Source organism: Protomyctophum parallelum (assembly GCF_964188405.1).
Source record: "Protomyctophum parallelum genome assembly, chromosome: 7".
Taxonomy (NCBI): Eukaryota; Metazoa; Chordata; class Actinopteri; order Myctophiformes; family Myctophidae; genus Protomyctophum; species Protomyctophum parallelum.
The window spans coordinates 43,262,930-43,290,354 of record NC_139705.1 but is presented as its reverse complement, the minus strand read 5'-3'; the positions used below and the strand labels follow the sequence as shown (position 1 = coordinate 43,290,354).

The following is a 27,425-nucleotide window of genomic DNA, read 5'->3' as shown; positions in this document are numbered from 1 at the left end:
ACTGTCGGGATGTAGAAGACATTTTTAGAATCTGATCTCAGAATGGGTTAAATAACCGTCATATATCAGCAACACAAGTGTTACAGTAGGTGCGAAAGTGATAACAGCTCAAAAGTAACAAGTGCAATCAAAGCCACAAGGACACATACTGTACTACAGTATATCTTATTCTCCAATGTTGTTCCATTCCTGTGATTAGATCACATTCAAGTTGGCTATGATCTAGGAGCTCAGATGTGCCAGACTCCAAAAATAAATGATTTGTCTGTAACAATGAGCCATTGTTGGCTTATGTACAGTATGTCTAAACAGAACACCCTCATATTATGTCAGTGATGCCTCCAAAAGCAGCACCAACATGTGCCATGGCTACCACGGCTCTGCAGAAAACACAAATGACAAGGGAACGTCCAAGTTAAAGGGTCAGGGGATATGGTGGGCAGGTAAGCCCAGAAAATGGCAACCAATCCTGAGTTAGCAGGAGTCTGCAAGATACGCACCACTGAAGGCACTTCTTTAACAACAGTGCTTCTGTTCTAAGTAATTCAAGTTCAAGAAAGACTGAGCTAAGGCCTTCCACGCAGGAAGGACTTACATTTCAGAATTGTTTCTGTCTTTTCTTCTCGTCAGACAAAGCAAGCAGCGGAGCCTAACGTACACGTACTGTATCTGCACAAACGAGAAGAACAGGGCTTTTGGTGAAGAAAGACTTGTGAACCCTCATCAACAGCAAATGGCTCACATCTTAAGGGGAGTGTGGAAAACAGAAGCTCAAACTCCAATAAACATTACATCGGACACACAGCTAACACCTGCGTCTCACATAAAAACATAAAAACAAAAAAAAGCACAAAAAAGCAACAAAAGCCTGCCGTCCAAAGCTCTATTCTCAGTCTGGGACAGTTTTAGAGCTGGAGAGAAGGCTAAGAAATGGCATCCAGAACTGCCTCTCAGCACGGTCCACTGTGGCAGATCATTTGATTGGTCGGTTGGTCAGTTAGTTTTTCAGTGTGTGAATGTTTCATTATGTGTGTTCAGGAACAGCCCTGATTTGTTGGGGGATAGAGCATGGCAGGCCAGCTGACAGGGCAGAGGTGTGTGTGTTCGTGTCTGCACGTGTACGTATGTGTGTGTGTGTGTTGGAGCACAGAGTTTAATCGTCGTCGCCTCCTCCATACATGTCCGCCAGCTTTTTGAAGCGGGGGCCCCAGTCGTTGAGGTAGTCATAGTCTTGGTCTCCTGTGCTGGAGGAGTTGAGGGAGCTGACGGAGCCGGCGGTGGAGCCACCGCCCTCGTAGTCGAACACCAGCAGGGAGTCGTAGGGAGGGGCCGTGGGGTCGTTGTCCGCTGCTCGTAGACCCTTGGACAGCACAGAGAGAAAGGAACACAGCCATCAGTATCCACCAGGCTATGAGACACAAGAATGCAATGAAGTTAAAAGGAAAGGTGCATTGAAGGCGTATTTTGAATTACTACACCAGGTTGGGCACCGACCGACTCGGAAATGATGCCTGCTTTTAAGATGCCCCAACCAATTATCCATTGTACGCCTTGTCGGGGGTTCCCGTCAGTCTGTGTCCCTTTTATGGCCGTATATTTAGATTTCAGTATCTGACACATTTATAGTAGGGTTTTTAGAGGCAGAATTGGTATGGGGTGCATGCATTCTAGGTATTAAAGGTAGGGAAAGTGATAGAGTAACAGTAAGAGGACGAGTCTCCCTGTATCTCCAGCTCTTTGGTAAACAGAAAATAACGTTTCAGGTCGGGCTACCAATCGTATCCAATCAATCAGTGTGCAAATGGACATTTTGGCCAAAGGCTGGAAGTGGCACTAGAGGAAAGGCCATGTTGGCACTAGAGGAAAGTCCATGGTGGCACTAAAGTAGTGGTTATCCACCAGTGAATATGACGGTGCAAAGAAGATCCCATGGCAATCCAGCCAATTCGAAGTTTCAAGCACACTCTGGCGAGCAAGGTCTTCTAGATAATATTTGGGAGCAAAGTGGCAGATGAGCGGAAAACAGACCAACCGACAATGCTGTCCTTAGAGCCCTGTCGCTGTTGAGAAAGAAAAGAAGGGGGAAAAACAGAAAACAGAAAAAGCGAAGAACAGGATACAGTTGAAGATACTGTAGAGGAAACCATGTCGATGCTGTTCCATGAATAGACATTTCATCCACTTGCCTCCACTCCACTCCACCCCCTCAGGGATGTAGTGGGTGGCCAAAACACCATGTGTTTGTTGTGCATGAGTTTTTACCAGGCTGCTGGAGAAACATCAGGTGTTTGTGACAGAGAGAGACAGAGAGCGTGAGAGGGAGAGAGAGAGAGAGAAAGGTGGGTGGTGGATCAAGCTGAACAGCTGCCAACACTTGGAGTGTGAATGAACAGTCACGAGCCTGTCAATCAGCGTTTTCTTGCATGAGTGTATCAAGATTGTGTGTGTGCGTGTGTGTGTGTGTGTGCGTGTGTGTGTGTGTGTGTGTGTGTGTGTGTGTGCGTGCGTGTGTGTGTGTGTGTGTGTGTGTGTGTGTGTGTGTGTGTGCGTGTGTGTGCTCGTGTGTGAGTGCGTGCGTGCGTGCGTGCTGTGATACTGTAACAGTTGTCATGAAGAACACAACTCAACCAGCATACTTGGGCTTGCAGATTGAACAGCATCCAACAAATCGTAATCACATTAAACACGTAAAAGAGCGCATGGAGAAATACTGACGACTCTGAAACTACTGTGATATTTATTAATGTTTTGGTACGTGCATGTTTCTTACAGCTTTGTGAGGACATTTCCTGATTAAAGGGATTATTTTACCTGTCGCTGGAGGTTTAGGTTCGGGGAATTAGAATGAGCGTGTGGCCACATTATGAAGCTCACCTCATGGATGAAGTCTCCTATGTCTCCAGGGTGGGGGATGAGAGGCCTGATGGGATACTGTGACTCAGGGATGATGGGGCGTTCGTCCACCCTGCGGACACCTGGAGGCTTACTGATGATGTGTTCCAGAGAGTCTGGCTGCTGAAGCTGGCTCAGGTCATAGTCCTGTCACAGGGAAACAGCTGGATCAGTGTTGCTTGTTGAGACAGATGCTACTGTAGATATGTCATTTAGATAGATGCTAGGCATGTTGTGTACTTGTACACAAGTATGTTATTTAGATATAATGTAAGGTTTAAGGTCTACTTGTGCTCCTAGTTAGTTTGTAGCACATACCTGCCACTGTAATTCATCCACCCACCCCTGGTGTTGACTGACATGGGTTAATTTCCCTTCACTTTGTAATTTGCAGGAGTCTACTACATGTCTACATTGTAAATGTGTAAGGTGTTCCAACGAGGAGTGTGTACCCAGGTGTTCCAACGAGGAGTGTGTACCCAGGTGTTCCAACGAGGAGTGTGTACCCAGGTGTTCCAACGAGGAGTGTGTACCCAGGTGTTCCAACGAGGAGTGTGTACCCAGGTGTTCCAACGAGGAGTGTGTACCCAGGTGTTCCAACGAGGAGTGTGTACCCAGGTGTTCCAACGAGGAGTGTGTACCCAGGTGTTCCAACGAGGAGTGTGTACCCAGGTGTTCCAACGAGGAGTGTTTACCCAGGTGTTCCAATGAGGAGTGTGTACCCAGGTGTTCCAACGAGGAGTGTGTACCCAGGTGTTCCTAATGAGGAGTGTGTACCCAGGTGTTCCAACGAGGAGTGTGTACCCAGGTGTTCCAACGAGGAGTGTGTACCCAGGTGTTCCAATGAGGAGTGTGTACCCAGGTGTTCCAACGAGGAGTGTGTACCCAGGTGTTCCTAATGAGGAGTGTGTACCCAGGTGTTCCAATGAGGAGTGTGTACCCAGGTGTTCCAATGAGGAGTGTGTACCCAGGTGTTCCAATGAGGAGTGTGTACCCAGGTGTTCCAATGAGGAGTGTGTACCCAGGTGTTCCAATGAGGAGTGTGTACCCAGGTGTTCCAATGAGGAGTGTGTACCCAGGTGTTCCATCATGTCAGTGCACTCACCTGGTCCTCCTCGCCTCCTCCCTCCTCGTCGTATTTCAGGATGTTATCTCGGACATCGTCCTCAGGATCGATGAGAAGCTGCTTCGTCTGCCTCTCCTTTTCTCTGCGCTTCATCCACACCACGAACAGAAGCACCATACCTGTAGGACACATCCATCATGTTTAACTTCAACCAGGTGGTTGAACACTGCTACAAAACACCATCATACTGGGCTACCACCCCTCAATGCACGCACGCACACACACACACACACGTACGCACGCACGCACGCATGCACATACATCAAGTTTCATATTCAGCTGGAAAGCAGTACAGCTGCAGGTGCGGTTGTACATGAATCTCAAATCTGAAAAGTGCATGAGTCCTGCAACACATGGGAATAACAATACCAAGCAGCATAATGTGTTTCCAAGACATATAGCAGATATTTACCCTAACACACAAGATGCAGGAGAGGATTTCAACCACAGAGGCATTCATTTATAATACAAACCACTGTACTGTTTATGTTACAACCTGCTGAATGTTTTATGACGTCCCAACCATAGACTGTAAAAAATATGGACAAAGCGTTCGCCGGGTCTAACATGGACGTAAAATGAAGCCTGTTATTCCTGCACTGTAAGTCGCCATCTTTCTAGATCCGTTTGGTACCAGCTGGCCATTGGCTGGCTCCGTTTTGGACCAGCTGGCCATTGGCTGCCCAGACAACGAGGCGGGACTTCCCCCCTTCTTCTCCGTTGGTTTTTATTTTGACTCGAGTGGGAGGGGAATCCCGATCATAGACTGTAACGGTAGCCACGCCCCTCAGAACATACGCAATGTTTTTTTTTCTTTATGGTCATTTTTTTTATTAATGGGACCATAATTTTCCAAAAAGAATATTATGACATTAGAAATGAGACTTTAAACTAGTGACTGGAAGAAGAAAGTATTCATGACCATGTTTATTAAGGTAATACAGTCTAGGTGAAGTTGGGCCAAAATACATGGGCCTCTATGGAGCTATGGGGCTTTTTGGGTCCAGTCCAGCGCCACAACAGGCCATTATTATGAACTACCGATTTCAAATGAGGCTTCACAAAATATCTGGCTGACTGCCCCCCTGGTCCCAACACACTGCTTGGGAGAGATGCCAATCAAAGAAAATCACTGGCAACTCTGACATTATGGCTGCAAGTGAATGTGCGTGCGTGCGTGCGTGCGTGCGTGTTTACTTACTGAGAAGAATGATGATGCAGATAAGTATAGAAATGATGGCTCCAGTGCCCAGCCCGGCTGCAGCCACAGCCCCCAGGGTGGTACAGTCTCCATTCTCATCGCAGGGGCACACCTTCAACCTGATGATAGACCTATTGGACAGGGGAGGGTTCCCCGAGTCCGACACGACTACAGGGACCTCGTACATCCCCGGCTCCAAATACACCTGGTACCTCAAACCCAAACGGGCATAGTCCCCTGTGACGAGAGAGAGAGAGAGAGAGAGAGAGAGAGAGAGATAGTTGCTACCGATGAAAATAACACATAAGACACAATTATTCAAACAATGGTCATCTGGTATTAAATCAACAACTGGCATGTCAGTTATTATTCTGGGGAAACTGTGTCACAGCTACAATAAATGCTTCGGTGTAAGACAAAGAGAAACACTCCTCACTCAGAGGTACTTCATGAAAGTACACTTTTTGGCAGAAAAGCTATCTTCTATAGGATGAAAAAGAACGGAGAGACATTCAGCTGTCATCGCTGAAGGCGGCACGTCTGCCGGAACTATGTATTTAATACTAAACTATGGCCTTGGAGTTATACGTTTGCGGCATCTCCCTTAGACCTGGTGTTCCTGAAAATTGCACGCACACTTCTACTTTCTTCCACAAGCTATGCTTATGAAAGGATTGCAGCACTACAGATCTGTTCTGGTCTGAGAATCTGGTACTAGTACAGCTAGGGGTGGGTCCCAAACCTCTGGACCAAGCAGGTACCGAACCGAACATGCATGGGTACTCATGGGTATCCATTACAACAATTCAATTTCAGTTCTAACTATCGGTTCCTACAGACGTGCGCTGTCACACGCTAATTATTTATTTATTTAACAGCTAAATCTGATGAAACACTGGTGTAGAGTAGCTGCGTGTGCGAGCGTATCTCTCTCTCTCTCTATGCAGCATTGACAGGGGAACGTGGACGGTGGGGGGATCATTTGGGGGTTAACAGTTACTCTTCAGCCAGTCAATCAGTAAGACCGCTCGCACATCAAAGGCAGAGTCTCACAGCTGTAGGCTACAGAGTCGCTAATTAATGGCTCTGTCTGCACTCACAACGCACGCAGTTGGAAAAGGAAAAGGAAATACTCACTTCTGTCCGTGACAATAACCAATTCTACAGTTTGAATTGTACACACGCACATATAGAGCAAATATGTGTTGCAGACTTGTAGTGCTCCTCAGTCTGAGATAGGCTTTCTTTAGTTATTGTCAAAATGTGTTGTCACTCTTATCCTCAACGTACGTTTGAATAAAGGTTAATATGCTACTCTATTCATGACATGTCTTAACATGACATGTCTTAACAAAAGCAGGTGTTACATAAAGGTACATATCTCCAGAATGGAAGATGGTAAAATCAATTATTTTTTTCAAATTGGAGTGGACAAGTTAAGCTTTCTTTTGAGGTATGCTGTGTGATTCTCGCTATAAGAGAACATTTACTGTCTGCCTAGGAAAAGGTTGGTCATCCAATGCTATCATCGTAGCGTACAGGGTAATCAGTTTGTGGGAGTTGTTAGCACGCTTTGTGTTAACTTGACTAAGGCAATAAATAGGAATACAACGTTGACCTATTATTTTAAATAAACATTATAATAAGTTATTTTGTACCATTTGGAACCGAATTAGGGAACCATTATAGGAACCGGAATCGATAAGCAGAACCGGAATCGGTACCGGATTCACAAAAATCCCAACGATACCCATCCCTATAAGTACAGCCATGATCCTCTGCCTACGACTTCTCCTCACCGTTGATCCGGGTTATGGTCCAGTTACGCCGAGCGCTGGAGGGGAAGCTGGGCAGCTCAAAGACGAAGGGTCCAGCGTTGGGCTCGATGTCGGCGTCGACGGCCGTGATGTTGACCCCGTTGGCATTCCTGTTCACCCGCTCACAGATCTGAGCCTCCTTGGGTACCAGCGCCGGGGGGTTGTCATTAATATCTATCAGGTATATCTGCAGAGTGCCCGTCCCGCTGGCTGCAGGAGAGCCTGGAAGCATGAACGAGAGCAGGAGGAGAATATGAGGTCCACAAGAATACAATGGAAGGGATTGATGGAGAAGGAAGCGGAGAGAATGAGACGGCCAAGCGAAGGCAGACAGGGAGAAGGAAAATAATGTCGGAAGGCAGGGGGGTTGGACGGGTGGATGAGATGAAGAACAGGAACAGAGAGGAGAGGGAAGAGTAGGGCAGAGAAAACAGTGCAGTCAATACAAACCTGTAGTGAACGAGAAGCTCTGCTCCAGATGGAAGCAGAGAGTTTGTATTTGTCAAATGAGAGAGATGGAAGAGAGAGGCCAGAGGAGACTTTCTGTTTTTGACAGAAATACTTCTGACATTTCTGTTTTCCACCTCTGCTCTTCCCCTTATGCGACCAAATCAAACCCTTTTCCCACTCTGTCAGCAATACACAGCACAGTAGCACACCCAAACACCCAGAGAGGCACAGAGGTTCAGTAATGATGACTGTAACATAATAAAACAAGTCTGCGTCTGGGTGGTGATTTTTCAACACGAGAGGACCAGTATCTTGCACTGTCGGTCCGACCGATCACATTTGACTCGAGATGTGCATCTCCATAAATGTTCATTTATTGTTGTACAAGTCGAAAATCTCCATGTATGTGCATTTCACACGGTTTCTGTTGTGTCTGCCATCAGTGCATGTTGAAAATCTAATGTCCGTGTACGTGCATTTGGCTTATGTTGTGTCTGACATCTGCACTATTAGGCCATTTGAATATAGGATACAATGAGATGGTCCTACAGGATGGCCTATCTGAATATAGGATACAATGAGATGGTCCTACAGGATGGCCTATCTGTCTGTTTGATCACTTCCATCATACTTTCTGGGACAGTTCACTCTTCCGTGCCAGTGAACACATGCATACAACGTGAAGGCACACGCACACACATCTCGAAGCTATAGTTGCAGTGATTAGACAGAAAAACAACATCAGTAACAGCTTTCCGGGGATATAATAATACAGAATAAAAGACACCATTGAGAGAGCAAGCTAGAAAACAGTTCAGGCAGCACACGAGCGTATGTGTGTGTGTGTGTGTGTGTGTGTGTGTGTGTGTGTGTGTGTGTGTGTGTGTGTGTGTGTGTGTGTGTGTGTGATGGAAAAAGGACAGCTGTGGAAAAAAGAAAGAGACTCATGAGCAGTGTGAGCGGCAGAGCTGTTCATTGAGCGTGTCAGTGGTTGGCAACCCTCGGCTGCCCCAAATTAAGAATCATTTCCCCACCACGCCCCACCAAGCCAATGCTAGAGGGGAACTACCCCAAGATCCCATGTGTCCCGTGATCCCGTGTGGCAAGAACTGTAATTTACAAAGATTTATGCAAAGCTGACATATTCGTATCCACCAAATAAACATGGCAACAGAGCAAGATTTATTTTGGAGAAAGAGAGAGAGGGGGGGGGGGGGGGGTTAGGAGTGGGGGTCAGGGGGTGGCTATTGTCAATCATCCTGTTATTCCACATCACTGGATCAGGTATTGATCTTGGTTCTCCAGGCTGCATGCCGGAAAACACACACACACACACACACACACCCGCACACCCATGCACGCACACACACACACACACACGCACACACGCACACACACACTCTCTTAGGGAGCTCTGTATTCTCCAGTTTGTTCGAGGACATGCAGAAGCAGCTTGCTACAGCTGATAGGAGAATTATGTGGGCTAAATAAATAATTATGTTTGTGTAAATTCATGGAAAGGATTTGTATTAAGTTTCTCTTATTGGTGGCAGCTGAGCAATTTGAAAAGGTAGCTTATGTTCTTAAAAGACAAAACAACAACATACAGTAGGTGTGTGTGCTGTAGGTGTAAGGCAGATGGTGCAGGGACGTGATAATATGTCTCCTTCTCAGACTGTCCACCTGTATGTATCTCTGCTCTGTCCCTCCTCTCAGTCACTCACCACACTGTATGTATCTCTGCTCTGTCCCTGCTCTCAGTCACATCACCACCCTGTATGTATCTCTGCTCTGTCCCTCCTCTCAGTCACATCACCACCCTGTATGTATCTCTGCTCTGTCCCTCCTCTCAGTCACTCACCACCCTGTATGTATCTCTGCTCTGTCCCTCCTCTCAGTCACATCACCACCCTGTATGTATCTCTGCTCTGTCCCTCCTCTCAGTCACTCACCACCCTGTATGTATCTCTGCTCTGTCCCTCCTCTCAGTCACTCACCACCCTGTATGTATCTCTGCTCTGTCCCTCCTCTCAGTCACTCACCACCCTGTATGTATCTCTGCTCTGTCCCTCCTCTCAGTCACATCACCACCCTGTATGTATCTCTGCTCTGTCCCTCCTCTCAGTCACATCACCACCCTGTATGCATCTCTGCTCTGTCCCTCCTCTCAGTCACATCACCACCCTGTATGTATCTCTGCTCTGTCCCTCCTCTCAGTCACATCACCACCCCATCATATCTTACTACAATCCCCTCTCACATTATGATGGCTGACACTCCAACACCCACACAGTCTGCTGCAATTTCCGATTGAATGAAGTCTATAGTTAGCATTAGCAGCAGATTCTAATATTTTTTTTCAGCCTCTGCACGCACGCACACGCGCACACACACACACACACACACACAGACACACACACACACACACACACACACACACACACACACACACACACACACACACACACACACACACACACACACACACACACACACACACACACACACACACACACACACACACACACACGCACACACACACACACACACACACACACACACACACACACACACACACACACACACACACACGCCTATGGCCAGCCTCGTATTTCATAACGTAACCTGTTACGTAGCAACGTTGTTGCTGATTGGATGTTGTTCCAACGAATCAGAGTAGGGTTAGGGTATTTTCATCATCAGCCAGCGCCACTCTGTCCATTATTTTCTCACTGTTGAAAAAGTTAGCACCAGTTCGAGACTCAAGAGAAAAACCTACGGTCTATTTGACTCAGTAGTCCACTATATCAGTTTCAAGAAGTACAAGTAGTACAAGAAAATAAAATCAGTCTGAAGTGTGTGGTGCTGTACTGTACTCGTGCTGTAGTACTGTACTGTACAAGCCCTCCTCCCTGGCCTTTGTGTGTGTGTGCGTGCGTGCGTGTGTGTGATGCTGCTCAACAGTGCCATCCAGTGGTATTAGCAAGGTGTTTCAGCTGTCCGTGCTCGCACACAGGGACACGTTTATAGGGACACACATAGCTGCGTATAGGAGTGGCTAGCACCACTCAAAAATGCTAATGAAAATAATAAGGGGACGTTGCAGGGCAACAGCAGTTGATATGATGTCAAACTGGTGTTTTTGTCCCAATCTGCACCACAGACCAATCAGAAGCTTCAAGTCGGTTTCTCAGTTTCGGCATGTCCCGCCTATACCTTGGAGACGCAGTAGGAGACGTTCCAGACTGAGCAGCGATGTGACAAAACACATTGACGGAATGCGGCGAATCAGGCTGGAAAACAGGCCACCTGCTGCGCTGCTTGATTCTGTGCCGTAGCAAACATGACATGTAAACAAACACGGAGTGTCATTTACACCCACACATTGCTCTCATGAAGTTTTTGAAAACATTTGAAGGGAGAAATAAACAATGCAGTCACCGAGAATTGGAAGGGGTCTTAAATGGAACACACAGGAGACTGCTCAGACACATCACTTTCACATTGAGAAAAACAGGCGGAATTAAAGGAGGGATAAAGAAGGAGAGAGAGGGAGGGTAATTGTAAATGACAGCTAAACGCATGTATGCAAACACATTTGTGATGTCACACGAACACATGCACGCATAAGCACACTCACACACGTGCACAAACACACACACACACACACACACACAATCTGACTGTCAGTGGTGATTCACACCCATCCCAACTCGAGGTAAACACACCAGTGCACTGTGCGTCAGTGATAAGACACTCTTGGAGGGGGGAAAAAAGCAGATGCTTCTCGCTTGAGAAAAAATAAACTGATTGAGTTTGTGCTCGGCTAAGCTAAGGATCAGTATGGATTCATGGCTGCCAGCTCTAAGCCAGCTGTACATCTCTCTGAACCAGAGCCAGCGAGCCCAGACTCCATGTCCTCCATGGTTCTAGAGACACACAAAGTTCAGTCTGGAGTTTGGTTTTGGCACTGATTAATGAACTGCACTTTCATACAGAGATGAAAGGATAAAGGTTGTATGGAAATGAGAAGGATAAGAAGAAGCACTCCTGTATAGGAGTGGAATGGAACACTGTAAGAGGCTTCTTACCATTGTCTGTGGCCAGGAAGGTGGCTTCATAGATATTGTTTTTGACATAGATGGACTCTCGGTCCAGGGTTGCCGTGGTAACGATCTGACCGTTGGTTCTGTTGATGGCCAACCAGTCTGCAGGGTCGTTCATCTTTGAATACCTGAGTGTGCACAGGGACACATCAATAGAGAAGTTACTAACACACCAAATACATTTCCTTTCATGCTACAGTATGTGTCTCACATACCAAGCACACATCCCCCCCACACATACACACACATAAACCCACCCACCCTGACCTCACGGCTCCACTCAAGTTTAACATGACTTCTACTCTAGATTCTGCAGACTACAGTCAATTTCAGCTCATTTTCCACCCATGTATAACGCACTGAAGCCAATTACCTCCTCTGTTAAGTACTACAGCAACCATGTGCATGCATGCGTGTGCATAATCTTTTGTTCTCATGCACATATACTGTACGTGTGTGTGTGTGTGTGTGTGTGTGTGTGTGTGTGTGTGTGTGTGTGTGTGTGTGTGTGTGTGTGCATGTGTGCGTGTGTGTGTGTGTGTGTGTGTGTGCGTCCATGTGCGTCTCACTCCACTCTCCAGAAGTGCTTAATCTGCTCTTTCCTTTTCCATCTGATGTCTCTGAATACCACCCCTCCCCCACACTGGACAAGACCTATACGCTGTAGAGTTAATACCACCTCTCCCCCACGCTGGACAAGACCTACGCTGTAGAGTGAATACCACCTCTCCCCCACGCTGGACAAGACCTACGCTGTAGAGTGAATACCACCTCTCCCCCACGCTGGACAAGATCTACGCTGTAGAGTGAATACCACCTCTCCCCCACGCTGGACAAGACCTACGCTGTAGAGTGTAGCATTTTTTGGTATCGGAAGTTGCAGCATTTTTGCACCGCTTAAGGAAACTACGTTGACGCTTTAGAAATCAGTTTACATTCTCTGTGAATCAAATTAGTGTTGGGATTGGCTGAAAGAATATCGTATACCTGGGGTCAATACATCTGACGGATGTTCCGGCCCAACACTTCCGCCGATACACTCTCTGCCTTAGGTTGTGACCAGGCTTTTCTCTTCGCAGATGAGTAAGGCTGCGACCGAGGCGACCGAGCCCCTCACCATAATTATGATCTCTCTGAACCTAGATCGCCTCACGCCTCATGTTCCTCACCCATCTATTCATATTTCTTTCTCATTTCCTTTGCATTTCGGGGTCCATCGCCTGCAACCCTGGCAGCGGCAAGCGTAGCCTACCTATGATTTATGAACATGCAATACCAGTGTGTGTGTATGCAGGTGACGTTTCCACATCCATCTGATTTAATTCAGTCACAGTCAGCAAGGGGGCCACTAAGTCATTCTGTTAAGTCATATTGCCAGAAGAATCCAAAAGGATTTGATCTCATTCTCATTTTTATATGCTACGGATCAGGTCTGCTTATAGACAAATACATATGCAAACAATGAAATACATACAATTAAATTATTTATGCGGGTGAATTTTTGTTTGTGGAGTGATGGCGATGGATGGTTGCCGTTGTGGAGGGTGTAATCTCCACATCGGTAGAGAGGGGGGGAGGGATTTTCCCAGCAGGTAGTGGTTGAGTTCCTAGCGGTGTAGCGCAGTACAGGAAAGGGAATCAAAGAGGTGATATTCCTACACTCCCGAGGTGAGCTGAACCCTGACTGACTGTCAGACTGTGAAATGAGTGGCTGGAGCATGTCCAGCAGAGTGGGGTGAGGGATGCGAAGGTAGTAAGAGAAACGAGGGGGAACGCACCGTTACTGGTTACAGTAATTTGAACTGAATGTGTTAGCTGTTATCCTCAGCAGGATTTACCTGACACTTGAGATTTGGCAGTAATTAAAAAGGCATTATTTCCTTTTCAACCGCATGTTGTTGTTTTCTTCTCCATCCTCTGTCGCCTTTACCCCCGGTGCGGCTGAGATTTGGGACACCTTTCTCTCGCCTTCCCTCCATTGTGTCCGTTGAAAGGTGGACAGACCCTGTTCTTTCTGTGGCTCTCTGCGGTCTGGTAACACGTTAAGAAGATTAGAGCTGGGGTGCTCAGCCAGTTAGTGCACAGTCCATTATCCACCTAGTGAGCGCAATGATCGAGGTTAGAATCCGACCCCATCTTGTATCACCTCACATGGCTCTCCTTTTTCTGCCCTTGGTTCGCCTGTCTCTCTTAACTGAAAGCTCCTCAAAAATAGAAATGTGACAAAGTAAAAAGGTACAAGACACTATTCTCGTTCACCATTGCACTTTAATTAGTCTCCCAAACAGTGCTCATTGCAGATATAATAAAACGTATGTGTAAGAAAATTAAGCACATAATGACCCATCGACCGAGCAAATCTTCCTAGTAATTTAAGAGACGATCCAGAGTATATTAGTCTTGTTTTTTTTTGTCGTTTCTAAGAAACCTTCAGGTGGATTAGGAGCATGTCAGCAGGGTGCTGAAAGCAGATCCCAGTCTAGGTGTCTTGTCTTTAGGTGGGTTAGGAGCATGTCAGCAGGGTGCTGAACCAGATCCCAGTCTAGGTGTCTTGTCTTCAGGTGGGTTAGGAGCATGTCAGCAGGGTGCTGAACCAGATCCCAGTCTAGGTGTCTTGTCTTCCGCTTAATTCACTTTTAAGGTTAAGATGTTTCAGGTGGCTTTTAATTACACGGTAGGGCTAATCGGATCATTAGAACATGAAGAACAAGGTTTTTGGAAGGCAGCTGCAGTGTTGTTGTTTACAAATACCCAACATTAGCAACACCGCTGTGGGCAATTGGCAGTCAGTGGCCAAGACTAACTTTTAATGAAGTGCTTTCTGTGTAGTTGGAAAGGTAAACACTTCTTGTTTACCCCCTGTGTTAACTAATTAACATACATTACGGTGTGAAAAGTGTTTTTATTCCTTCCCTTTCCTTATTGCCTCCCCAAGCAAAGGTCTATACCTGTATACTGAAGGTTGTCTCATTTGGGGATCGGTGTGTGTGTGTGTGTGTGAGTACGTGGGGTGAATGGATGATTAAGGCTGGCAGGTTTAGTGATGTTAGCAAGCAGCAGGGAGGTGGTACAACATTTATTTTTCAAACCCATGACCCCGAGGATGAAAAATGCATCAGCTCAGGCACGGTGTCGTGGGTAATCATTATGCGAGTGTCTCCAATCCCATGTGGACCTGAATGTGCAGCATCTGACAGATGATACCTCACTCTGCCCTCCCCGTCCCCCACCCTACCTCACATCAACCCCCAAACGAACCCCTGTCAACCTGCTACCCCGTCTGATGAGCACCTGTCAGGTTCATACTACTATACCACCTGCACTCATCTCTCCACCGCCACACATTTACGACTTCCGTAAATCTTCCTCCCTCATCTCCAACATCCATTTTACATGAAGACATCTACCTCTTTATGGGAAGATCCCAAACATAATTAGACACAGCGTGAATGTGCAGTCAACTTTTTGATAAACAGGAGCAAAGTTACACAAATTGCCTCCCTGGTGCGTTCACTGTGCGTTCAGGTCTGTGGGAAGCTGAAAGTGCAATGGCTTAATGTATAACATTATGATACAGTGATCGATGTAAAGATTACAATACAGTGATATGTATGTGGTAATGGTATACACTGGGTTCCTACTAGTGATGCACGGCGCGTTGTCCGCAGGTCCCGCGGGTTCACCCACAGGGCGGGCAGAATGCTTCAAGGTTTTCAGCGCAATTAATGATATATTTTGTTTGGGTGTGCGGAACCGCCGTCGCACACAACAAAATATATAAATCGTGAGCACATGACATTCATTCATCTCGAGCGGAGAGCAGCGAGAGCTACACTGCTGCGATGCGCACAACGACTGAAACGAGTGAAGTGAACCGGTCCGAGACAGATCTGTCATGTCATGTATGTGTATAAGTTTTATACTGTTCATTTCAAATAGCCTAATTTGTTACGACTCAGGCAGGAACGAGGGACAGTTACCTCTCTCTCTCACTCTCTCTCTCTCTCTCTCTCTCTCTCTCAGTCCAGTGTCATATCACAATTTTCAATCACACACACTTTCTGACTGACAGGCACTTCTAGGCAATCAAGCAAATGTGATACTTAATATTAATAACAGCAAAGCTAGCAACTGCTCATTTTACTTTGATAACCAGTAATTTGGGCTGCAGGGCAGACTGGGTGTGTAATTTCCTAGTGTTTAAAATTAGATATTCCTTTAAATCTGGGTAGAAATTTAAAAGAAAAATATTCCAGCCCTTGCCCTTCGTATTCCCTCTGCATGTCCCTGCCCCCTCCGCTCTCTCTCTCGAAAGCATGAAAGCAAAATGGCCATTCCTAGTCTGGAAACATAAATATTTTTCCACACATTATTTTACATTTTCCATACTTTTCCAGGTTTTCCATACTTATGTATGAAATGAAATTCCATACTAATTCCATAATTCCATACTCTGTCTACATATGCAGGTGACTATAATTTGACATCAATCAATTTTGTCTGTTTTCAAGAGAATTTGGAATCCCAATTCAGTCATTATGACAATTAATTCCATGCTTGCCACTGCTGCAACATATTGGCTCACCTGCTAGTGACGATGCTATCCACTATAAATTAATATTTTCTTTACTAATTTAGGATTATTTTATTGAAATGCCACTGTAGGGTACTTTAGCCTGTTCTTAAAACTCATTTAAGTCTCTAGTTTTATTGATAAATCACACTCTTACTGTACTTTTGTATTCAGATTTTACATTTTGTATTTGTCTTATGTTCCTTGTTCCTTGTTTCTTGCTTTTGTTGCTACATGTCAGGGACAGGGTGAAAACTTGCATTCTTGCATACTAATACTACTGTATTTGAATGCCTTGTTCGTTAATTTACAGTCCCTCTCAAATGAGCAAATAAAGTGTGTTAAGATGCTAAGTGTGTGTGTGTGTGTGTGTGTGTGTGTGTGTGTGTGTGTGTGTGTGTGTGTGTGTGTGTGTGTGTGTGTGTGTGTGTGTGTGTGTGTGTGTGTGTGTGCGCGCGCGTATGTGCGAGAGAGAGAGAGCACGTGAGAGAGAGAGAGAGAGAGAGAGAGAGAGAGAGAGAGAGAGTTAATGTGCAAATGTGATAGGGGAATAGGGAGGGGGTTGCATAAAGTGAATTAAGTAGAAAGAAGGAGAGAGAGCAGCTGGCGTCCTCCTAAATTATAATGTACACCCAATTTACTCTCATTTACTGTGAAATTAGCTGGTAAATGTGTTTACATCTTCTCCCCAGAGAACACAGGGAGGAAAGGTTTCTGGTGGAGTTTGAGCTTTGGGTGGAAGTAGGAGGCATTATTAATGTCACATACGCCGACCCAGGGTTCTGTCTGGCTCCATCCATGCACAGTTGTTATCAACAACCAGGATCCAACCCTACCAGGATAGTGAGGATACAACCCTATCAGGATAGGGTTGTTTGTACCAACCCTATCCTGATACTTCATCAGTTGTTATCAACAGAGTACCAACCCTATCCTGATACTTCATCAGTTGTTAATAAGGATAATAGGATAATAATCTGGGCTGTCTTTTAAAGACAAACTGCACGTCGTAGACGTGTGTGCAATCCGAGACTCTGCTGTTTTTCTGAGATCAATATCAAGTAAATAGCCGTAATATATCTCATAAAATCAATACTAACATACTTACATATACGAAAAAAATATATCCTACTTTCTATTTCATCAACATGCAGGCTGTCAGAATGACGGTTGCTGTTCACCTTCATGCTTCCACATAGGTTAAACACTATATTTACGGATTTTGGTGATCTCATATTGCCTTTCTTCTAGCGCCACCCTTAGGCCAAAATCTCCAGTTGGTTGTTCAGGGTCAGTATAGACTCTAGGGTCTGCTAGCAAAGCTTTTAGACTCTTTGTCTTGTTAATCCGTATTTTTTATAATTTTACCTTGCAATGTCTTGACTTATTTTCATATTTTTTCATCTCACTGCTGAGGAGAGAACAAGCTTTATACTGCCTGCCATGTTGCTATTGGCTTGTTGAATTATTGAGAAATAAAGAACTTGACCTTTAGTCAACTTGCTTGGTTGCTGCTGGTCAGCAAGCACATAGTACTGGCTATGGTTACTATCACGGCAGAAATAGTATATAAGAAAAGATTATCAGCACTCACTTTGATCCTTTAACAATTTCTTGTTGTTCAAGTCATACAACAGCAGATCGTTTCGGCCCACAGGCCTTCCTCAGTGTGAATAAACATACAGGAGACACTTATAAAGGGGCGGGGTGCACCGCACAAAGCAGTCCGGGTGAAAACTGTTAAATAGTAGTTATATCATACTGTAAACACTCCTTATTCATGCCCCTATTACTTCCAATACTCATGAAATTGTACAATAGTGGAGTACTATATTTGACAATGACAATAAAGGGATTATCTATACTTTGACTCACGTGACCATTATGCAGGTGCATCTTTAGTTAAGTCGACAGCATGATGGAAGTCAGCTGGTCATTTACAGTAAAGGTTGGTTCACAGTTGAAATGCAGAGTTTTAACATTCTGTCTGCCGGCAGACAGAATTCTGTTTCAGCATTGGCTATGGCCAGGTGTGCGTGTTTGTGTGTGTGTGTGTGTGTGTGTGTGTGTGTGTGTGTGGGTTCGTGTGTGCGTGTGTGTGTGTGTGTGTGTGTGTGTGTGTGTGTGTGTGTGTGTGCGTGCGTGCGTGCGTGCGTGCGTGCGTGCGTGCGTGCGTGCGTGCGTGCGTGCGTGCATGCATTCATACTGTGTGTGTGTGTGTGTGCACTTATTATATGGAATACACACACCTTTAATTAACCCAGAATCTAGTACTCTTAATTAACCCTCTTAACCTTGCTACTCAGAGTGCTAGACTGGCTCATAATCTTTGCAGCCTTTGAGAGATGAGCAATGTCAAGATATACTGTAGCCTCATCCCTGCCCCCTGACCTCAAACTGCTGAGGTGGAACAGAGGCATTTCTGCCTGCTGATTGTGCATAATTATGCAGGGATGATTTACAAGCCATGCACTTCAATTCAATATCTCTGTGTCGAGTTGGAAATGTTCAGTTGGACCTGGCCTTTATACTGTAGAACCTCAGTATTCTAAATGCCTCAAGGCTGGAGGTCAAAATCAGCGAAGTAGAGTATAGAAATAGCATAGTGTTTTATTTGAGCACACTGTAAGCACTGTAGGCAACAGTGCAGCACTATCTCTCTCTCTCTCTCTCTGTTTCTGGCACAACAGCGCCACTTTTGCCCCTACTGGTACTCATAGTCACATATGTAGGTGGGTTAACACGGACATTGCTGTTCCTTGGAGTGGTTGCACCACTCAAAAAGTGAAGACATTCACCGATGCTGTGAGTGCCTTTATTTGCACAAATAGATGATGGTGACGTTTCGAGCACAATGCTCTTCCTCAGACAAGCAATTTCCCCAAATAGAAATGCATTCAGAGAGATGCTACACTCACAGAAAAACTAGGATCATGGCCTTTGAACATCAAAAAGAGAGATAGTGTTGTGTACAAGCATTCTGTGAAGGACATTCTGTAAATCTGGTGTGATTTCCTTTTTCATATTGTCAACAATAACTTAAGAGAAATATGTGTGTAGGTGAAAGAAGTCGAAAGGAGGGGACACTCCTTACGACTACTTTCTCTATTCTGGGGGAAACATTTGGCGAAAATAGCAGATCTACAGCCTCACAACGTGTCACAATGCGACACGTTGTGAGTAGGTAGAATGGTATCATTGACCCTGGGGGCTCCAGTCAACAAAGTATTTAGTAGTTTAGTTAGTGTGTATACCTGATGGTCTGTGGCATCTGCAGCCTGTCGGGGTCGGAGGCAGAGAACGTTGTCAGGCTGGTGCCAGCAGGGACACCCTCCTCAAAGCGGATGTGCTTGGGGTTGGTGGGGAAGTAAGGTGGCTCGTTAACGTCCTGGACGGAGATGGTGACTCCCGCTGTGGACTGGAGCGAGGACTGGATGCCGCTGGCCAGGTGGGCCTGGTTGGATACCACCACCGTCAGCATGAAGGCACGGTTCATCTCAAAGTCCACCGGCTAGAGGTAATGAGAGGGATGAGACACAGTAAGACTCAGGTTGTTATGTTCAGTTCTTCTGTAAACACAACACTGGAGGTAGGCTAGTTTGTAGAACCCAGCAGGAGGGGAAAAGTAGTGTGCTCATTTCAGCACGTCTGATTCTAATCACATGCATGATTTTGCAAAACAAAACAATACATTTTGATGTTGGTGATAACTGTGAAATTCACTCAAACAACACACAAACAACATTTTGTGTTTGCAACAATGTACTAATACAGTATATGAACAAGATAGCTGCACATCTACAGTATTAACCAATCCTGTGTGCCATCTACCTCAAATAACTTTATTGGCATTGCCAATGATTAGGTGTACTCCCCAACACAATGAAAGAGCTAAGACCACCTCTAGTCACTGTGCAGATGTGCTAGTTACTATATTGTACACTACCATACAAATGCATTAACATAATGATTATGTAACATAACATTAATTAGAATAAAACACATTAGGTTGTTACGCCAGAGCCCGTAGAACAAAAACATAGCAGAGTATAAAAGACAGGACAGCAGACAGCTGATACTCCAACCGTCTCAACAGTAATCTGATATCTGGAGATGGAGAGGAGAATTTGGCACGGATATGTCTCTTCACCATGGTATCCACTATCCAGCCTTATTTTGATTACAGAGTCAACTTGACAATTTTTAAATCTCCCACTCAATCTCCCCTTCATTGCATAAGCATTGAAGGGAGTCTTGTTGATGGTAAACACCTGAACGAGCAGATGGGAGCTCTGCAGAGCCATCCCCAGATGAATTGAACATCTTAATCTTGAAACTTCTCTAAACCTTTGCCTCCTCCAACAATCCATCCTCAAAAACAAACCCCTTCCCACCGTTTCAACCCTCCATACCTGCAATTACCACCTCTGCGCTGAGTGAAGCCGGCAGCGCTTAAACTATTCATAGGCTCCTGTCATCACTTCTTCGCATGTTTTTTTGTACTGTATGCGTGCATGCGTGTGTGTGCAAGCCAGCCACATTCATCTACAACAGCATTTGTGCTGGCTGAGCCTTAACTGGAGTGACAGCACTGCAAGTCTTATAATGAAGACCTAGACCACACAGAGAGAGCGAGAGAGAGAGAGAGAGAGAGAAAGGCAAGCCTGAACAAATATGCTTCTTGTAGGTGATGCTGGAACATTTTTAGATATGTGGTTGATGATTATCGTCACAGGGCTCGTGTCTGTTGCTTTTGATGCTGATGATAATGCCTTTGCGTTATCAGTGGATGGCGCGCGACAGCCCTGTGCCCATTTAAGGACACATCCGTCATCACACAGATAACACGCAGACGCCCCGGTGCCGATGTATGAAAGAATCTTCATCACGCAGACAGCTCCATTGACTAGTGTGCCGGGTGGAGACGTGTCTTCTAAATGCGGGAAGGTGCTGTTGTAATTTAGAGTAGCTAATACTTATTATTTTCCTTTTATCTCCCAATTACAATAGGCATTTAGCAGACGCTCTTTTCTTTGATAAGTGCGAGCATGATTGTTGTTATCCCAAAGAATTCCTCCCCACACATTGCTATGTTGCCACCGCTATTGTAGCCAACTGTCTGACTTGCCCCCACCAGGAGGACGTAGAGCCTCCGTCATACTCATGTCCACGCATTGTGATGCTGTGGTACATCGTCGGGGAACCTCATCAACAACCTATTCCATGCTCCACAGCTTCAGGATCTTTGATAAACAGAGCACATGTAATGCCATATATTAGTCTGGTATCTCTATGTGGAACCTGCATTTCCCAAGGGGCAAATATATTCGCACTGGCAGATTCATCTGCTTACCAAGCTACCAGAGGATGGCTGAAGGCTGCCTAACACACACACACACACACACACACACACACACACACACACACACACACACACACACACACACACACACGCATGCACACGCACACACACACACGCATGCACACGAGCGCGCACACACACACACACACACACACACACACACACACACACAAGGAAGCAAATAAGGAATGAGAGTTCAAGAACGTGGCCTCAACCTCTTGCCCACAAGAAAATAAATCTCCTATCGGCCCCACATCACTGGGCTCCTTCACTTCTAGCTAATCTGTAACGACTTGATCTGATCCCTCATCTCATTGAGATCCACCCACTCTCTCTCCTCCTGAATCCCTGCACTCATCTGCACTTCCTCTGCATCCTCTGCATTCGGCAAGCTGTGATTTACATGTCTTAATGAGTCATCCGAGCCGGGGCGGATGGTGTTTATGTGTTTAGGTGAACAGTTGTTTGTGTGCCGACGCTATAGTAGCAGCCAAAGTGAGGACACTGTCTCGTGAGCTCCCCGGAGAGCAGTGTAAATGTGTGACATGTTCTGGTTGAGACCTCAGCCCTTGTTCAGAGAAGAGCCGGGGTCCCTGGTGGGAGATTGCAACAAACGTAGATGTCAGTGTGATGCAGTGATGTATCTCTGCCAGCAGCAACAGAGGCCCTGGTAAACACTCACAGTAAAAATACCAACGCAGAGCGCCTTCCAGTGACTTCTCCTCTGCCTATCCCAGGTTGTTTGATATGAAGCCGATTAGTGTCGGTAGCCATTCCAGCTCCTGGTCCCCAGAGAGAGTTAAAGCCTTTTTTGTTTATTCTCTGAGACAGTCACTGTTCCCTTGGGAGTCCTGTCTCTTATTTTATGATTTCCTGATAACTTCCCATGGGGTCACTATACGGAAGCTTACAGCTGCCCAGCTGCCTGCTGAATTTTACATCAGGGAGCGAGTGGAGAGGAAACGATTATAAAAGGCAGTCATCTAGAGATAATGAAGAGCAAAAGCAAATGCCAGCACTCTGTGCTCTGGGCGCTGTGGGAATTGGAGAGGTGTTATAGACATTTTTTTTAGCCTATATGAGAATCACATTGCAGGATTTTGGAACAAAGGAAAAACACCCCAGTCGTGTGTGTGCGTGTGTGAGTGTGTGTGTGTGTGCGTGCGTGCGTGCGTGCGTGCGTGCGTGCGTGCGTGCGTGCGTGCGTGCGTGCGTGCGTGCGTGCGTGCGTGCGTGCGTGCGTGCGTGCGTGCGTGCGTGTGTGAGTGTGCGTGCGGGCGTGCAGTGTGATTCTATAGACAGTGTGTGTACATTTAAAGTATTCAAGATCAGCCTAGTTTAAAAATGTAAGATTTGTATTGTTACATCATGCAAGTATACATGCTCTTGCAGCAACAACACAAAATAAAAATAGCAATGAAATAGCAATAGCAATTAGTGTGGAGTGTAATGTGAGTTGTCTATTCTCCCTGTAGGTAAAAGTACAAATGGGCTGAAGCATTCAACAGTGTGTTTAACTCTACCAAAACAAGACAACATTGTGTTGTTGCAGCCATTTACCACAACTACTACATTATGACCTGCATAACAAACACTGCATTGTAATTGAGAAATCAATACCTCATTTCCTACAATGGGCTCAGCAGCTATTGTGTTGCAAGTCTGCACACTTGTGTGTTGGCCACAGAGGTCTCCCATCCCTCACTTGGACATAACGGGGCTTTTCAAAGTCAAAGGACCCCAATCTGTCCTCAGGTGACTCCCTAGACTATTGCTATTGCCTTTGGCAAACCTCCTGACGGTGGAAAGCCCCTACGACACACCACATGGTGATACAACACTACTCTGTGTGTGTGACTGTGTGTACAGTACAACATCAGCCTGTACAGGACAAGAACAGGGTCACATGCTGAAGAACAAAACAAAACAAAGACAGGTGCTGGATCAGAATTCAGAGGTACAGCGTTTCATTTCTGATTAAAAGTCCTCTTAAAGGGAGCCACTTGGTTTGCAGATTTTTCAGTCTAAACAAGGGCCGGCAGTGGATCAGGGGCCGGTAGAGTGCATGGGCTTCCCCAGAGTTAGTGTCGAAGTGACATTGAGCAAGACTCTGAACCCCTAATTGATAACGATATGTATAGGTTGGTTCCTAGCTTGGTTTCCTCCACCACTTGTGTATGAATGTGTGTATGAGTGGGTTAAATGTAATGCACAACCTATGTAAAGCGCTTTGGATAAAAGCACTATATATAAATGGCAATTGGCATGCCATCTTACCTTCACCACGGTGACCATGCCGTCGTTGGAGACGGGGTCTGTGCGGATGGTGAAGTGTCCGGCGGGGTCTCCACTGATGATCCGGTAGACGGCGTTCCAGTTGGGCGAGTGAGGCTGGTCGGCATCGATCACAGTCAGGTTAGCCACTGCCACGTCCACCCTGTTCTCTGGAACCTCACCGGCAAACTGAGAGAGAGAGAGAGAGAGAGAGAGAGAGAGAGAGAGAGAATGTTAGCACAGCGGTGCTTCAATCCGTCTTTATCTTGGCTGGAGCTGCAGCCTTCCTGGATCATTTGAGGATGACAATTTCCAAGTGCCACTGAGTGCCTTTCAACCTCCATGTTCATTTTTCTTTACAATACAACAAGCCCGTGCACTCTCACTTCCTTTCATTTTGGGTTTGCAGTTATAGCACACATTAAGCTTGCTATATACTACAACCCCTCATTAAAAGGAGTATAGTTCGCCCACGTAATGACTTATTCTGTGTCAATTACACACCCCATGAAGCCTTGAATTCACGGAGATAGTTTTGGTAGAATTCCTAAGCCAATACATTGAGTCTCCTACTGAGCAGCCACCCGGTCATAAATATATTGGCTTAGGAATGTGACAGAAACTCAAAGTCTGCATGAATTCAAGACTTCATGGCGTGTGTAATTGATAGATAATAACTAAAATGTTGGGTCAACTACTCCTTTAAGAGGCTAGAGAGAGAGAGAGAGAGATAATTCCTTATTTCCTTTCCAGTGCCAATGGCTCCATTTCCTCATGTTGATTTCCCCTCCATTCCCTATTGCCATCCTAGAGAGCAATAATATTCCATTGTGTTAAAAGGCATTAAGGCAGAGGAGGAGGGAACGCGTGGAGACAGACAGAGGGCTGCAGTGACAGAGGCTCAAGCAGTTGTAAGTCTGTATGAGAGGTTTGAAGATGTCCTCCTGCTCTACAAACACATGTGCTTTGTCCTGATAAGCCTGATGAAGAGTGAAGCTCTGTCTGTCGTCTGTCTGTTCTGCTGGGATTGATCAAAGCTATCCAGGGATTAAAGCAGAGAGAGAGAGAGAGAGAGAGAGAGATGCCCACCCACCCCAGAATTACGTCCATCAAACCCGGCACACTCTGGGCGCCATGTTGTCAACTGGCGTGAAAGAGTTACTGAGCTGCTTATTTGAGTGTAGGATATCAAATAGCAAAGCCCCCTGACCAAACACTCCACCAGACCATAATACCCTGCCTGGCATCCCTCATCAGGCCAGCAAACAGCCCACAGCAGCGGGCAGATTAGGTGTGCAGTGTGTGTGTGTGTGTGTGTGTGTGTGTGTGTGTGTGTGTGTGTGTGTGTGTGTGTGTGTGTGTGTGTGTGTGTGTGTGTGTGTGGTCTCTAACTCTCAAACGTCTCAAACCTTTTTGGCTCAGGGCATCCCTTTAAATAACTCTTTCCTCCACGGCACCCCCATGAATTTCATTGTTTACTAGTTTACCGCGCCTTACGCCAGACGGTACGGTACATAATTATGAAAATCATTCCCCATAAGATACAGTATGTCACAAAGAAAACTTGAGAGAATATCCATTTCCCTCCCTTATGACAATTTGGAAATAACTTTTACTTGTTTAATCACTTGAGAACCAGAATCCCTATTCTGGGGGAACATTCACCAAAAATGCTGATGGTGCATTCAATGTATACGCCACATCTCTTCACCAAAGCCATAGCCATCAGCATTTTAGATTTTAGATTTCATGATTAAACTCCCAAATTATCTCCCGACAATGACCACCTAGCCAGATATTATCCCTTGCTGTAGTGGTTGGAGGTGCTCATCCTGCTCTTCCACCGAGACATTTTAGACATGGGTGTCGGTTATAGGATGCCTGCTGGTTGACAATGTCAATAAAGTTATTTGAAGCAGATGGTGCACCAGATTGGACACTAGATGAGCAGCCATCTCCAATTACCCCTTTCCGTTGGGAGACGGAGGCAATGGACATAAAACCTGTTGAATTATTGTATTGTATTTAGTCAGCCAAAAGAGTTCTCTGTCTGTGAATGTGTGACTCTCTCAATTCAATTTAATTCAATTCAATTCAATTCAATTCAATTCAATTCAATTCAATTATCTCTCAATCTATCTCTCTCTCTCTCTCTCTCTCTCTCTCTCTCTAGGCTTTACTAATGAGGATTCTTCATTAATCTCACAATGTTAGAAACCTTATGTCTCTAGTTAAAAATACTGCTTGAACTCTAACCTGACACTGGTTCTGGAGCTGTTAATAATGCACCAGGTGTGAGACATTCATTGGAGACTCAGATTCTCTGATCAGATATTCATTCCTCTCTTTCTGCGACATGGTGTCTCTCATGATGGAACAAAGGTGAGGCGGAGAACAGGCTCTTTCACCGTGACTGGCAAGGGAAACGGCGTTCGACAAAACACAGCCAGCGCAGCCACCCACCTGTCACTATGTGTTGGCAGTGGAGGAACTAGTGGAGGAGGCAGAGGGAGAGATGGGAAGAGAGAGAACATGTGACAAGGAACCTCATCATTGTGGAGATGACATGTACTGTAGGAAGGAGGCCAAGGCACAGCGGTGCTGCTACCTACTGTACTGCACAGGGATTTCCCACTGAGTGCATGGGCTCCACAACATCCTACTATAGTCCATCCATCTGTTCAGACTGTGACTCTTTCCTTCATCCCTCACCCTGCATACCTGTATGCCTTCAGCTGCCATCTCTCCATTATTTCAGCACTCTCTCCGGACTCTCAATACTGTACATCCCTTCAACATTATGTCATATAGTGCAGGAGTTCTCAACCTGGGGGGTCGCCAGCCCCCAGTTCAGCTATTCAGTTTTTGCAACTGAATGGCTGGAAAATGGAAATTAAGAGTTTACATATAGTACACACAGTACATGCATAAACTTTCCTTAATAATTATATCTGGTTTCAGCATTTATTTATGATGTATTTATTATTAAGCTTATTGTAGTGGTCAATTTGTATTGGGGATGGGGACGTTGCGGGGGTCGCGAGACATTGCCAAAGCATTTCAGGGGTTCCCCAGCCAAAAATGTTGAGTACCCCTGATATAGTGCATTAAACTTATTGAATTCCTTATTTTATTTGGTGTGGTCTTTAGCTGTACGCATGTCTGTATGTCTCCCAGCCCCCCCACCACACACACACACAGCCACCTTGAAGAATGGGTCAGCTTCTAATAGGGATGATGAAATGTTAATCATCAACATTAACAACAAATTCCCCAAGCTTTCTATTTGTGGGACACTATGGGGTTTACTGCAAACTATTATATTTGCATAATGGCCCTAAATCCTAAACAAAATGGTGTTACCCCACGGTTAAACTGGATGATTTATGAGGGGAGTGGGTGAAAAGTGCTCTGCTTCTCACAGCTCCAAGTCCTCCACTAAAGTTCATCATCAATATCCATGATAGTATTAACTTGCTTCTGTGGCGATGATGGAAATGCACTTAAACACACTGAAATACAGTTAGATAATACTAATCTATTACTGACCACTGTCATCCATATTATGCTGATGTCACGAGAGAATCCTAATGGACATGAGGGGGGTGCGGGTGGTGAGTCAGG

General features: G+C 45.5%; 1 protein-coding gene across 1 annotated transcript in view; it reads right to left on the bottom strand.

Moving 5' to 3' along the window:
• Window positions 1-300: 300 nt before the first annotated feature.
• The window catches only part of LOC310862119 (cadherin-4-like), a gene marked incomplete at its 5' end in the record, with an annotated part of 78,930 nt that continues 51,805 nt past the window's right edge, over window positions 301-27,425 (bottom strand). Inside the window, 8 exons of the mRNA XM_083769855.1 lie at window positions 301-1,360; window positions 2,875-3,039; window positions 3,998-4,137; window positions 5,220-5,456; window positions 7,019-7,258; window positions 11,578-11,720; window positions 19,420-19,676; window positions 23,805-23,990. Of these exons, the coding sequence (XP_083625981.1) occupies window positions 1,154-1,360; window positions 2,875-3,039; window positions 3,998-4,137; window positions 5,220-5,456; window positions 7,019-7,258; window positions 11,578-11,720; window positions 19,420-19,676; window positions 23,805-23,990 (1,575 nt within the window). The 3' untranslated portion in view covers window positions 301-1,153. The remainder of the gene's footprint in view (window positions 1,361-2,874; window positions 3,040-3,997; window positions 4,138-5,219; window positions 5,457-7,018; window positions 7,259-11,577; window positions 11,721-19,419; window positions 19,677-23,804; window positions 23,991-27,425) is intronic.